This window comes from Haliotis cracherodii, unplaced genomic scaffold (assembly GCF_022045235.1).
Source record: "Haliotis cracherodii isolate W230 unplaced genomic scaffold, xgHalCrac1.p SCAF_9, whole genome shotgun sequence".
NCBI lineage: Eukaryota > Metazoa > Mollusca > Gastropoda > Lepetellida > Haliotidae > Haliotis > Haliotis cracherodii.
Genome location: NW_027266343.1, coordinates 23,328,129 through 23,342,379, shown reverse-complemented (window position 1 = coordinate 23,342,379; position 14,251 = coordinate 23,328,129). Strand labels below are relative to the sequence as shown.

General features: G+C 38.9%; 1 protein-coding gene and 2 pseudogenes across 4 annotated transcripts in view; 1 reads left to right on the top strand and 2 right to left on the bottom strand.

Annotated features, from left to right (window-relative positions):
- Positions 1 to 14,251, bottom strand: part of LOC139452190 (prominin-1-like) — a 508,194-nt gene that overhangs the window by 254,239 nt on the left and 239,704 nt on the right. For all 4 annotated transcript variants that reach the window (XR_011652352.1, XM_071233561.1, XM_071233559.1 and 1 more), the window contains one exon: positions 11,171 to 11,308. Coding sequence is in view for 3 of the 4 variants with exons in the window: in XM_071233561.1 (XP_071089662.1) it covers positions 11,171 to 11,308 (138 nt within the window). In the remaining variant the exon portion in view is untranslated. The remainder of the gene's footprint in view (positions 1 to 11,170; positions 11,309 to 14,251) is intronic.
- Positions 157 to 2,101, top strand: LOC139452913 (uncharacterized; annotated as a pseudogene).
- On the bottom strand, positions 9,993 to 11,164 carry LOC139452191 (nuclear apoptosis-inducing factor 1-like; annotated as a pseudogene).

The following is a 14,251-nucleotide window of genomic DNA, read 5'->3' as shown; positions in this document are numbered from 1 at the left end:
TTTCAGTGTGTACTTATTTCTCAACGATACATATGCCACGATACATCAGCTTTGTTTCTTTGCAAGTTCTTAACTTCTGACATGACTAAGTACTTAAGTATGGTTAAAATGTGTAAAAAAGGCACAATTTATTAAGTTCCAAATAAAAATCTAACTATGAGTAAATCTGTGACCCAAGGTGAAATATTAACAAATGTTTGTACTGTCTTTATCAACATCTCCAAACAAAATTAGTTTATGTAGATGGAGCGCCTCAGTGGCGACAAACATTTGAAAGTGCCCTCAACAGATTATATATTTTTGCTTGTCCTAAATGTTTTATGATGCTGTGATATACATTGGATTGAAGCATCATGCGCAGAGAAACTACCGGGTGTCTGCTATGTATTTTTGACTGTTATTCAGTTGCTTTTACTAATACAGCACTCCACTATGATCGGGTAGTGTTTTTAACTCTCAGAGACCAAGCTCTTCTGTATAAATCTGAACTTCGAATTACCCGAGGACTGTGTTCTCTAGGATTCTGAGGATGGAAATACAAATTCGGACAAAATAATAAAGAAGCGAAGTTTGAGAAGTGGTTTTGTTTGTTTTGTTGTTTAACGTCCCGCTCAGAAATATTCCAGCTATATCGTCAAGTCACACAAGTTTGATCAACAGGTAACTTTGATTGGCCATTTAGAATGATAATTCTTGTGATATGTAACGAGAAATTACGGTACCAGCAGCTCTGATCTTCTTACAACACCGCTTTCATTTGCTTGGACATGTCAAGTTACCAAATGTAAGTTATAGCTCATATTCAGCAAACAACTCCTTTTTAACCCTAGATCACTAATGTAACTTTATCAGCTCCAATAAAATGTCAATGGTAATAAATTTACTCATAAATTGATGGCACACCTTTCGAACTTGGTGTAAATGTCACATGACCAGACACATGATTTCCTCGTCAAAATTTAAAACTATGCAAACAAGTAAGGGTCATTTCTTATTGAAAACTTAATGCTTTTTAAGAACTTCTTTCTCTGTAGTTTTGATGATATTAAAAATAAAGCTTCATTTAAACAGGTTTTGACCAATGGTGAAACATCTAGAAGAGGCCACAATAGCAATATTTGTCTGCAGCCCAAGACAAGGCACATAATGATGTATTGGATGGAATAGCAATTGGGAAAGCTGCCACTACCTTTGCTGTTCCATTTGCTACACTTTATGACAGGATTAGTGGGATTCTATTGAATGCACCACCACTGGTAGAGAACCACTATTGTCCATAGAAGAACAGGGACTTGTTTCAATGTCAAATGTATTATTGGGGGCACTCGGTTGCTACACAACCTCTCTTTGGGCGTCTGTATCCCCCAAGTCATACCATATACCTCTCCCTAACCTAACACCCGAGGCTTCACGACCTCAAAGGGTACATCTTTACTAATACTGGGATCCTAGATCCCAGATTAATCCACAACAATACTCTGGTTGACGACCCACTAACAAGTTATCAACCCAGGATCCACGATCCTCGGGGTACTCTTTCTCTATTCCTATCACTCGGGTTTACGCCCCACTAGCACCAGCAACCTAGGTAGCCCCCCCATTGTCTCCAATGTAAATAAATTATGATATTATATTCCATTGTTTGTATTGGTTTGCTGCACAAACATATTGATGCCATGGCAAATTTTGAGTATGGCTATACTAGGCCTGAGGTTACTACTATTGCCACAGACCTAGCCATTCACCTTGGAAAGAAGTCAAAGGATGAACAACCCCAATGACCGTCACTCATTATCTTTATGAGCTTGGACACATCATGGATAAGTACAACCTGAAGACATGCCCTCATCAAATTTATAATGTTGATGAAAAGGGACTTGTGGAGAATCATAACCCACCATCAGTAGTCACATCGAGTCAGAGTACTCCAGCTGCAGTGACAACATCAAGATCAAGTACTACAACTGTTATAGGATGCGGCAATGCCTCTGGTAGTTCTATACCTACATATTTTGTATTCAAGGGCAAAAGGATGCAGGAAGAACTCCTTTCAGCAAGCACACCTGGAGCAGCAGGCACTTATAAGATCCCCCTTGGATAAATAGCTAACGTACACTGTAGACTCATTCGTAAGAGAAATCGCTAAGAGGGCTAAGAAGAGAAACTTAGATAAAGACTGGATTAATTATAGATTATTAAGGAATAAAGTCACTTTGGAGTTACGAAAGGCAAAGAAGGATTATTCCTCAAAGATTGATAAACAAATCAATGATAGTTGCAATTCTAAAACCTGGTGGCGCTTAGTTAAATCCTATTTAAAAACAAATCAAAACAAAAGCAGTACTTTTCCTCCAATTTATTATAGAGATACGAGGGCTGGCTGAAAGGTTCTAAGCCTAAGTGGGATATCTCAATCGGATTGAAACAAACTTTTACCACCAACAAGTACAATCATTTAATGAATCATAGACATAAGAACTGCAACTGTAGTGTTATTATTGTCTTTGTACCAGACCATCTTGTGAACCTACCCATTGAAATCACCAGAAATGGACAAAACTGGCTATAGGGCAGTCATCAAGTACCTGCAACTGAAAGGGCTAACTTCAACACAGATACATGCTGATATGGTCTCCACTTTAGGGGATGATGCCCCTTCCTTTTCCACTGTAAAGAAGTGGGCTGCTGAATTCAAGCGTGGCAGAGAGAGCCTTGACGATGACCCGCATCCAGGAAGGCCTTCAACAGCAACCATTCCTTAAAACATTACATGTATGACATGGTGATGGTCGATCGACGATTGACCACTCGACATATTGCCAGTGTTGTGGGCATCTCTCATGAGAGGCTTGAGCACATTATCACCAACGAGTTGGGAATGGCAAAAGTTTCTGCAAGATGGGTGTCAAAGCTCTTGACAGCGGATCAGAAACGTGTCAGATTCCTGACGTCCCGTGACAATTTATGCTGTTTTGAAGCAGGTCCCGATGATTTTTTGACTCGATGTGTAACCATGGATGAGACCTGGATTCATCACTTTCAACCAGACACCAAAATTCAGTCAAACAATGGAAGCCTCCGGAATCACCAGCCCCCCAAAAAGCCAAGTCGGTTCCTTCTGCTGGAAAGGTGATGGCTTCAGTCTTTTGGGATTCCAAGGGTATTCTTCTGATTGACTATCTTGAAAAAGGCCAGACTATCAACGGACGACATTATGCTGACCTACTGAGACAGTTGCGTGGAGCTATCAAAGCTAAGCGACGGGGAATGCTCACTAGAGGAGTCCTGTTCCACCAAGACAATGCTCCTGTTCACAAATTGGTGGTTGCCATGTCAGCGATCCATGATTGTGGCTTCGAACTCATTGACTGGCCCCCTTATTCACCCGATTTGGTCCCGTCAGACTTCCACCTGTTTCCCAAAATGAAAAAGGAACTAGCCAGTCGCCATTTTCCTAGTAATGATGACGTCATTTCCGCTGTGAATGACTTTTTTAGGGTGGCTGAAGAACATTTCTTCTTGACAGGCATCCAGGCCTTGCAGCATCGCTGGCAAAAGTGTGTAAACATGGAAGGGGACTATGTGGAGAAATAAATGAAAACCATTGACTTGGTACCGGTCTTTCACAGTTAGGCTTAGAACTTTTCAGCCAGCTCTCGTATAATATATGATGATGTTGAATCAATTGTTGACGTACTTACTGATTTCTTCGTTGAGCAATAAAATGTAGATATCCCAGATAAACAGCTACCAGTCCTTGGACTTAGTACCGTATATCGCTGTGTATAAGGCGAGTTTTTCTAACCTAAAATGAGGGGGTTAAGAAAGGGGGTCGTCTTATACACGGAGTCGAAGATCTCACATTTTTTTCCACTGGCGATGTCAACCGGCGTCTGATAGCCAGCCCAGCATTTTACAATAAAACTTCGCATTTCGTCCTAAATAACTGTTCCAATAACTATTTCCATACATAAACATGATTTATATCTCTTTTCCTTGAATAAAGTTTAATAATTTCTGCAAATAAAGTTGAAATGACCCTCGCCTTGATGCAGATTGTCAAACCAGCTGACACGGTAAAACAATCAACATCCGTGAGTAGAGAGCCGGAAGCACTTGTAAGCATTTGCATATTGCACACGTGACAGGGTAATAATTTTTTAACTGACACAAATTTGACTAGAAATGAGGTCCAGGATGTCCTATCATCAGTTGACACAACAAAAGCTACAGGGCCTGATGGGATTAGTAATAAACTTTCAAAATTCATGGCACTTTCCATATTTGATCCTCTTACCAAATTTTACAATTTGACTTTAAGTACCTCTGTTTTTCCATTCATATGGAAAGAGGCTTCAGTCATACCTATTCATTAAAAGGGCAGTGTGAACGAATGTTCAAATTACAGACTAGTTGCTCTTATATGTTGCTTAGCAAAAGTATTTGAAAAATATGTATTTTAATATGAACAGTCAAGTCCCGTTAAACCGACATGGTTGGTTGCATATGTTTATGTCTGATTAACGAGTAAACAAAATTAAGTAGTATCAACGTTTGTGATAAAAAATCGGACAACTACGCGATAGATTATTATACAGACACGTAACAAAAAAATGAAAAATGAAATATTCACATTGTTATGTTACATTGTTTGCAGAATATGTTTTCTAATCATGCAACCTTAAAGCTTAACTCAAAACAACTGTTACTGACTGTATGACTTATTCAAAATACTAAAGCATAGTCTGCAATGGAAGCCACCAGTTTGAAACTGGTACCGCAAAGCTTAGAAAGCTGTTTTCTTAGTGGCTAAAGTTGACTTCCTGGTAGTCATTTCATTGGTCGGTCATAGTTCGTGAAAGGTTGTTCTGATGTGACCTCTAATGGGATGTCCTCGGCGATAGCTAGAACTTGTATCTTATTTTAATAAGATTGAGCATGTGATTAATCCTGTTTATTTAAAGCATTAATTGTTTATTGTTAAGCAAGTTTATTTCTGCAGCCGTTGTAATATGCAGCTACCAGCCGACTCGTCTCGCATCAAGACACAGACTGTGTACTCGTGGGCAGATGACCACGGAGTACGCTGTTCACTGTGTCGGATTAATGAGACTGATTAATGAGTGATTTCGGTAATTCGTTGCAAATTAGGTGTGTCAGAGTCAGAGTGCGAGAATATTGGATTAACGAGTCTAAATAGCACTGATTTAATTGGTTCCCATCATTTGTGTCGGATAAAGCCGACTGTCGGATTAACGAGTGTCGGAATAATGAGGCATGACTGTATTTAATTTCTTTAGAGATAACAATATTGTCATTAATTTGCAATCAGGATTTATGCCTGGTGATGAAATTACTTTTCAGTTAACGTATCTTTAGGATCATATAGCAAAAACACTTGATAATGGTAAAGAAGTTTTCCATAAGTTATGGCATAAGGGTATTTTGTGTAAACTTAAAGCTTGTGGAATAAAATGCTTTAATAGTTACCATGAAGACAGACTATAGAGAGTTGTTATTCAAGATAGCAAATCTAACTTGAAACCTGTAATGGCTGGAGTCCCACAGGGGTCAGTTTTGGGGCCACTGCTATTCCTTGTATACATTAATGATATCGTTGATGGCATTGATATTAATATTTGACTGTTTGTGGATGGTACGTCTGTATATGTAAATAGAGGTTATCACGCGAGTGTGTTTGGGGATACAAATACATAGTGTTTATTCCTAATACAGGATATTTACCATCCCTTAACACACAAGCGTGATAACCTCTTTATCATATAATGCCATTCTTTAATTCCGTGCTTTAAAATCGCGTTCCCTGTCTCACAAACATAACTGCAACATTGCGAGTTTTCCTGGAATGCGCGCATTAATATTTATTATGTCACAGGGTAAGTGATGTGTCAGTCGGACAATGACAGTGGCCAATATAGTTCCAACTGAAATCTGTTCTTTGTACAGTGGCGAAACAACATATACGCTAAACAACAGTTGTTTTTAACAGCCTTTCGTGGCAACCCATCGGTCTGTCCGCTAGAGTAACTGCTCTTTGTCAAAGGGAAGCTACTCTAACCCTAGTCTATGAGACGTCAAGGCCACGGTCAGACGTTGTTGACAGTCGGTCTGTCCTGTCATAACATTAAGAAATGTAGTCAGATGTACACACAGCGTCAAAACGAAACAAGGTAACAATTCAAACATATTTCAGCAAAATCCAACTATTTTAATTTGTGGAGAAGGTTTCAAGACGAGGTCTAGTACTCTACAAGCACAGATATGGCTACTGATCCCGCTTGGCTAGGCCTCGTGCCCTCGCAAAATTATTTCGAAATTTATATCTCCAAAGTTGCCAAAACTTATAAAATGCCTTAGCTACGTCACAGATAGACACTGATTTTCAGTATATTAGACTGTTCTTTTGATAATGATAGCAATTATCCCTGTAGTTTATCCAGATTCCCGATGGTTAATTCTGACTCGATCGCCGAATGACGAGGGCGACGCCATGTTTGTTTATAAACACGGAAAGTAGTCCTACTTGACCTTTGATATTTGCATCTCTATCCGCATATGACCCCAACGGATATCGTTTTTATCCGTTGGCTTTATCTTGCCGAGAAACCTACCCATTATATGATAAATGAAGAAGATCCAGACACTACTACATATAATATTAATGCCGATTTAGAGAAAATTACCAATTGGGCAGATGAATAGCAAATAAAATTTAACCCCGAGAAAACAAACTATTTAATTCTCACGTAAACTCTGCCAAAGTGCAAAACCTAGTCTTAAAAGAAATGAATTGTTATAAAAGAAGTACAAAATCATAAACATTTGGGATTAACATTCCAGTCAGGGCCCGGTTGTTTAAAATCCTGTTAACTGTTAACCAGCCGTTAAGTCAGTGTTAACTCTCCGTTGAAATTAACCAAATGGTTATGTTGTTTCCCAAAGCATGGTTATCTTTATCGACTGGTTAAACACCCGTTAAAGTTAACACACCTCCCGACCTCCGTTAAATACTTAACACCTTGGTTATCTTTGAAACAAAATGGCGTTCATGGTTAGGCCTAGCGCAGCTTTCATGGTTCCAGAGGTTAATGCGAGGCAAAAGAAGCGATTCTGAGCTGTTAATTTTGCATTAATGAACTACACAGACAGTGAACTTCGTGATAGGTACAGATTTTGGCGGGAATCTATCAACTACATCGCCAATATACTGAGGGAAGATTTGGAGTGCCCTACACAACGTAGCCATGCTCTTAACGTTGATCAACAACTGATGATAGCTTTCCGTTTTTACACATGGTAGTTTCCTTCAAGTGATTGGTGATACGATGGGGGTGGACAAAAGTACAGTTTCACGTGTCATAGTAGATGTGACTGATGTGACCTTTGTTAAAAGAAAGAACAAATTCATAAAATGGCCAACACATGAATGCTACATACGTCAGGTTCAAGATGGATTTTTTCGCCCTTGGTGCTTGTGGTTTTCCCAGTGTCCTAGGTTGCATTGATGGTACTCACATATGTATTCAGGCACCGACCAAAGATGAACCAGCTTACAAAATTCGGAAAGGATACCACAGTATAAAATTCTGCATTAAAAAGATTTGGAATTAAATAAATAATGAAAGGTTTGCATAATGCTCTCATTGCTCTTAATACAAATGAGATATTCTAGTCAGCGAACAAGGGATGTTTTTAAAGTTCTTTTCAGCTCTAAGCTGAAAATATAGCTGAAAGAAGTTTGTAATATATAATATATATGCCTATAATAGAAGTTCAATTAATCCATTACGAAGATTGCTTTTAAAAAAAATTAATTGTCTAATTTGTAGGTAAATTTACGAATGTGTGTGCTGAATGGCCGGGATCAACTCATGATAGCCACATATTTAGAACTTCCACTTTGTGTGAATACTTAGAGAGATCGCACACTTCAATATCAGATGGCTTTCTATTGAGCGACAGTGGATATCCTTGCAGGCCTTTCCTCCAAACCCCATACCCCCACAAGGCAATGTTCAGCAGAGATGCAATGACAGCTTGTGTGCTACAAGAGTTAAAATAAAAAGAACATTTGGTCGATGGAAAAGACGGTTTCACGTACTTCATTCTGAGGTAAATATGCATAGTATATTTGTGTACTTAATTTGACCAATGTTTTACTTTTCTACATCTAATCTTGATTTTTTTCATCACTTTAAGGTTTGGAGTCATGGTGTTGTGTGTTCCAATGCTTCACGTTTTACATTGATCACATAGCACAAACAAATAATATTACAAGAATCCTAACTAATGTACCCAATTATTAGTAATATTGATAATTCAAAGAAGCAAACAAGTTGCTTCTAAAATGTAGATTTTAATGTGACATTCTGTATTTATGTATTTGACACAAACATTTCTTGTTTATTCAACAGATAAGGATGAGTCCACGCCGTGGGTGTCAGATTGTCCTTGCCTGTGCTGTCCTCCACAATGTATCCATATTACTGAATGAGTCATTACAAGATGACAACGACAACCCAGATGAACAGCCAACAGTGGACACATGGCGGAAGGCATGATGGACGAGGCATTAGAGATCATATTGCCAATACGTTCTTCTCCAGCTAAAAAACTACACATAGAGGACACAAGAATTAAATATAGTGATAATGAAACTGCAGGTTTATTGCATCATAGAAAGTAACAGTTGAGATGGATTGAAATTGTCAATATCATCACGTTGCAGTATTTGCTCAAGGAGTTGAATTTGTAGCTTAAGTTTCTTGGTGCTGCTTCACTGTGCTCTGTTTCCTGGGAGTCCCTGACTTCAGAACGGGGTATAATAGGTCTTCAGCAATCCATGCTTGCTGTAAAAGGTGACTATGCTTGTTGTAAAAGGCGACTAACGGGATCGGGTGGTCAGGCTCGCTGACTTGGTTGATGCATGTCATCGATCTCAATTGTGTGGATTGATGCTCATGATATCAATCACTGGATTGTCTGGTCCAGACTCGATTATTTACAGACCGCCGTCATATAGCTGTAATTTTGCTGAGTGCGGTGTTAAACAACAAACCAACCAACCAACCTGACTTCAGGATTTTGTGATGTTGGGGTTGAGGTAGTAGCTGCTGAAGTAGGATCTGTGGCACTAGTTGGCAGCCCAGGATCAGCCACTGATGAAAGTTCAGCACAACCTGGAGGAATAAATAATTATCAATATAAATATTTATGGTTTTGTACGTGTTTCTATTAGGGATTATGGCTTAAGAAAACTTATCTACTCTTGTTTTAATCATTTATGATTCAGAGAAAGACAATATACTATGAATGTTATTGGCTATTAATGTGTTGACTAACATCAACAGAATATTCACTTCATTGCAAATTCAGGAGACTGAAATTATCTTGACTGTGTCTTTATGTCTCTGACTATTCGTTTCGTCTTAATGTGTGTAACTGAATTATTCATTTTATTCTATTTTCATTAAAATCATTTTACTACTGCTTCACAATAATTTACCTTACTGACCTTGACCTCTACATATGGAGGAGCGGAAGCGTGCTCATAAATTATCTTTGTTTACAGATGAATTTGTGAAATATAAACGTGAACAAGTCAGTTTTGGAATAGCATTACTTTACGTATTCACTGTTACAGCAGATATCGGCTCTTGCTAAATCAACAGGCTTTGGGCTCGATGTTGACACTACAGAAGAGAAATTGCGCCAGATTCCGTCGCCTGATGGAGGTTTTCAACAATCTTATATTCATTTCTCCAGTTTACAGCATCGTGAATAGTAAAAGTTCATACAATGTTGGCTGCATTCTTCAGATATTGAAGAGGTGGAAGACAAACACATTCTTTCGAAAAAGTTTGAGGTCATTTCTAAATATAGAAAAGGGATATTCCGTGTCAACATAAACAGACGACTTTCAAACGTTTGAAAGTGAGTAGGCGGCTTCGTAAAATACCATAGATATACACTTATTTCAGCACATATTGTCAGCTTTTATAAAATATGTTACTATGAAAGCACTTACTTGGAAGAATTTCTGATTCTAAGCCCCTTGATATCCCGCTGAAACTTGCTGAATTTTGCATTATCTCAATAATTCGAAAAGTAGCCTGACTCGGTTCGGATTGTTGGGGTCCCCTCCGGTCTTCCTCTGTTGCAGCCTGTTGTCCGTGAAGTTTTCTCTCCATTTCGCTCCATTTCTCCTTCACCTCATCAACAGATCGAAGCGCTACGCCCTTCATGTTCACTGCCTTGGTGATAGCCATCAAACTAGCAGACTTTTTCTTATTGGTAACTTCACTGCTCAGTTTTTCATGAAGTATTTGTGAATTACTCTCCACCAATGACTGGATGATATTTTCTTCATCCACAGAAAAATTCCTTTTTCTTTTCTTTCTTATTTTCCTTGGAGTTTCCTCAGTCATTGACGCTGTTTCCGCCATTATACGATTTGACACAGTGACAGAAGTACTAACGCTAGGAATTCTGGGATAATATTTAACCTAATCGGTGCTTAAACCAAGATGTTAAATTTAACCTAATGGTTATCTATTGATCCTGCAACAGTAATTTAACGACTGGTTAACTAACGTGTGGTTAAATATTTAACGGTTGGTTAGGAGTTAACTAGGAGTTCTAGAACTAAAGTGCGCGGTTCAAAATTAAAATAAAGACGTATCTATTCTACAGTGGGACTACATCAAATTTCAAAACACAGTAGGTTTATCTCCTAAACAACCAAATGACACTAGCAACTCTACTAAACCCCTTAAATGACTTACAAACCTATAAATACTAAGCATTTATCTAATCAAAACAGGCCTACTCGGCCACACTTAAACAAAAAACAAACAAACAAAAAACTACAAAAAACACAACAAACAAGCTACCAATAAAGCATAAATCATAAATCTATAAAAACGCACAATCTCACAAACTCCTTTAGCTCCACCACCTTATTAGCATGGCATGTTTCCAAATTTCCGCCAAAATTAGTTAAGCGACCATAAAGCCCCTCCAGGGTGCCTTACCTTTCGGACACTGCTCAAACACATCACTAAATGGCCTTGCGGGCATGTGCACAAAATACGCATATGTCGGAAAGTGCACTTTTAAAGTAAGTATGCTCATTATCATAGTGACATACCATATCAAACTTTGTAAAATCAATTCCAGAGACCACCGAGGAGAAATCCTTAAGTTGTGTCTGCATATCTGGTGTGAGTATGGTGAGACTGGACAGGTCCACATTGATTCCATTAAGTTGTCCATCTATGTCCAAACTCTGCAAATAGCAAACACATTGTTTAATTTAGCTGGATTGCTGTGATAATAACTGGTATCAACATATGTTTTCCTTCAGATCTGTTCTTGATACATCAAGATGAGTGAAGAATCTGTATCTGAACTGTAAATAATCTGATTATAACAACTGATTGGCATTATGAGCATCAATTTACACAACTGGGATAAGATGACAATCATCAACTTAGTCAGCAAGCCTTGACCACCCAATCCAGTTAGTTGCCTCGAACAGTAATCTAAAGTCAAGTTTTCTTGTATGCCAAAACTGTTCTTTTTGATTCCATTTTTTTTAAGTTGTCTTACCCCATGGATACAGAGTTTCCTGATTCACATTTTTATAAGTTCTGAAAAGTGAACATTATGTCAGAAATGTGGTCATGCGTCACTGTTATATATATATTATTACATACCTTATTAATGAGTAATTTGTTTGCAGAAGTTCTAATAAATTAAACTTATTTACAAAAGTGGTAAGAAGCTAGACATGTTGTTGGATTAAGATGGCGTCTCCGACGATGGCTTCTGTTTGCAAGAAGTGAATTCAGTTTAAGAGGTGATGATCATACATTTCCAAAGTGTTCTTTTTTTGGCACTTGGAATACCTGAGAACAAAAACCTCTGCCAGTTGCCGAGTTGGCCGTGCATGAATTGCTTTTTTCTCAAGTAAGGTCTGAATGGCTAAGTTCTCAGCCACCAACTTGGTCCCTTCCACACGGAAACGACAATCCATGGGTCTGGATGCATGTGCCTTATGCTGGTGAAAGTGCAACTTGTATCCCACGCAAACAACCTTGAGTATCCAATGGTCAGATATGATGTGCTGCAAATTGTTGGGCTCATAGACGTCCCTTACAAGTCCCAAGGTTTGTGTCAAGTTGAAATCTGGTAGACAAAGTCAAGTTGATGTGATTTGTTGATAGTGGTGTTTCCCCTTTCTAAGTGCTGCAGGGGTCTGTCATGTTCTTACCCCTCTCCAAGAATCATGCAGGGTCTCCCAGCAAAACGCCACTGACAATGACACTTGATCATGTTTGCTTTGCTCATTCCACCTTGGAGAGCATCCAATGGATGGAGGCAGATCTCTCTCTGCACAAGTTTGGATGTCTACCCAGCTCCAACTAAGATGCCATTTGCTGGCTCAAGTTTGATCAAGTATATCTGAGCCTATCAAGATGACATCAGCATGTACATAGATGACATGCTGCAGAACCCCAAGACGTTTTTTAAAAAGTTAACCATGTATAACATCAGAAACAACAAATCAGCAAGTTTTACACAGGTACATTTATAACATACTATTGTGACAGAACGTATATATACATCACAAAATACCAACATATCTAACATACCCAAAGTATTACATTAGTTTGTCTTTGGGGACGCATTGTAACCAAAAATGTCAGGTTCATATTTAAATTTTGCAGTTACCATTCAATGTCAAATGGTCAATGATGATTTGTCATTACTTTTACACCAGGACTCTATAAGCGCCCCCTTTTTATCCCCCCGATGTATAATGGCAGGGGGATATAGCCATCAGTATGTCCGTCTGTCTGTCCGTCTTTCCGTCCCGTCTGTCCGTCTGTAATCATTGTTCGTCCGGAGCATATTTCTTAAACCTTCACAAACCTTGGTACACTTCCCAATCAGGCTCAGTAGTAGTGCCTTTTGCTATTTAGAGATTTTTAGAATTTTTTATTTTTGTTGTTTCCATGGAAATATGATGAACTTAGGAAATTTGAGGGTAGTGCTCTTGTCCGAAGCATATTTCCTAAACCGTACAACCTAGCTTCCCAAAACTTGGTACACTTAACAATCAGGCTCAGTAGAAGTGCCTTTTGCTATTTAGAGATTTTTAGAATTTTATTTAATTCTTGTGAATACCCTACCTCTATTACATCATTGCCATAAATTCCTGTTTATGCTGAGAACCACACTAAAATTTTTTATATAAATTTTCAACAGACGTCCTCTTCACTGCCAACATATCTAATAGTTGTGAGGGAAACCCTATCCCTCGCCAGGGGCGCCACTGCGCATGCGCAAGGCGGGAATCTTTACACTTCTTTCCTGTGTCTAGATGACAACAAGGAAATATTTTGTTGCATACATCTGTACACGTGATTGCTGTTCCACACTTACAAGCACACTAGATCTTCTCAAGCTTCACTAAAGACAAGCATTGAGCAGTTCTACAAGCAGAGAACAGGGGTATAAGAAGGCTGAAAGATCTAGTAAGTAACTAGTTAGAGAACGTGTTGTGGGATGAGATCTTCATCTCAAAAACAGACACCGTCTGTTCAGGCTGTGGGCAACATCAAATCCCTGGTGACCCTCACCCTAGATGACTATCATGCAAGAAAAGCAATTGCACGCACAAATCAAGATGCAGTTATTGCGAACCTTTGTCGAAGGAGAAGTTTCCAAGGCATGGCTCAACAATCCTGATTACAAAAAGAGTACTAGAGCATCAGCTAAATATTCTTCTGCTTCATGTAAAAAAGTGATTAAGTCCGCTGTGACTACAAAAGATAATCACGTGGGTAACAAGCGAGTGTCGCGTGGGGACGACGTCTCCCCCCATGAGGAGAAGAGATCTCGTAGCTCATCCCACTCTCCCAATATAGTTAAGGAGTTCACGGAGAAAATAACAAATTCAATGTCTGTTATGATTCACAAATGTATGCAATCAATGTCTCAGGAAATCTCATATCTAAAAGAATCCGTCACACAACCCCAGCATGGCCAAACAGGGATTGATCACGAGATTCAAAAGAGATCTAAGGCTGAATGTGGCAGAACACCCACATACAGCAGACGACCGGGATTACGCTACCGTAGGCCATATGACGCACTCCCAGCGCAGCCTGAGTAGGGGGTGCGGATCTATAGCTAACACTGGTTCTTCATGCAATGGGGACTC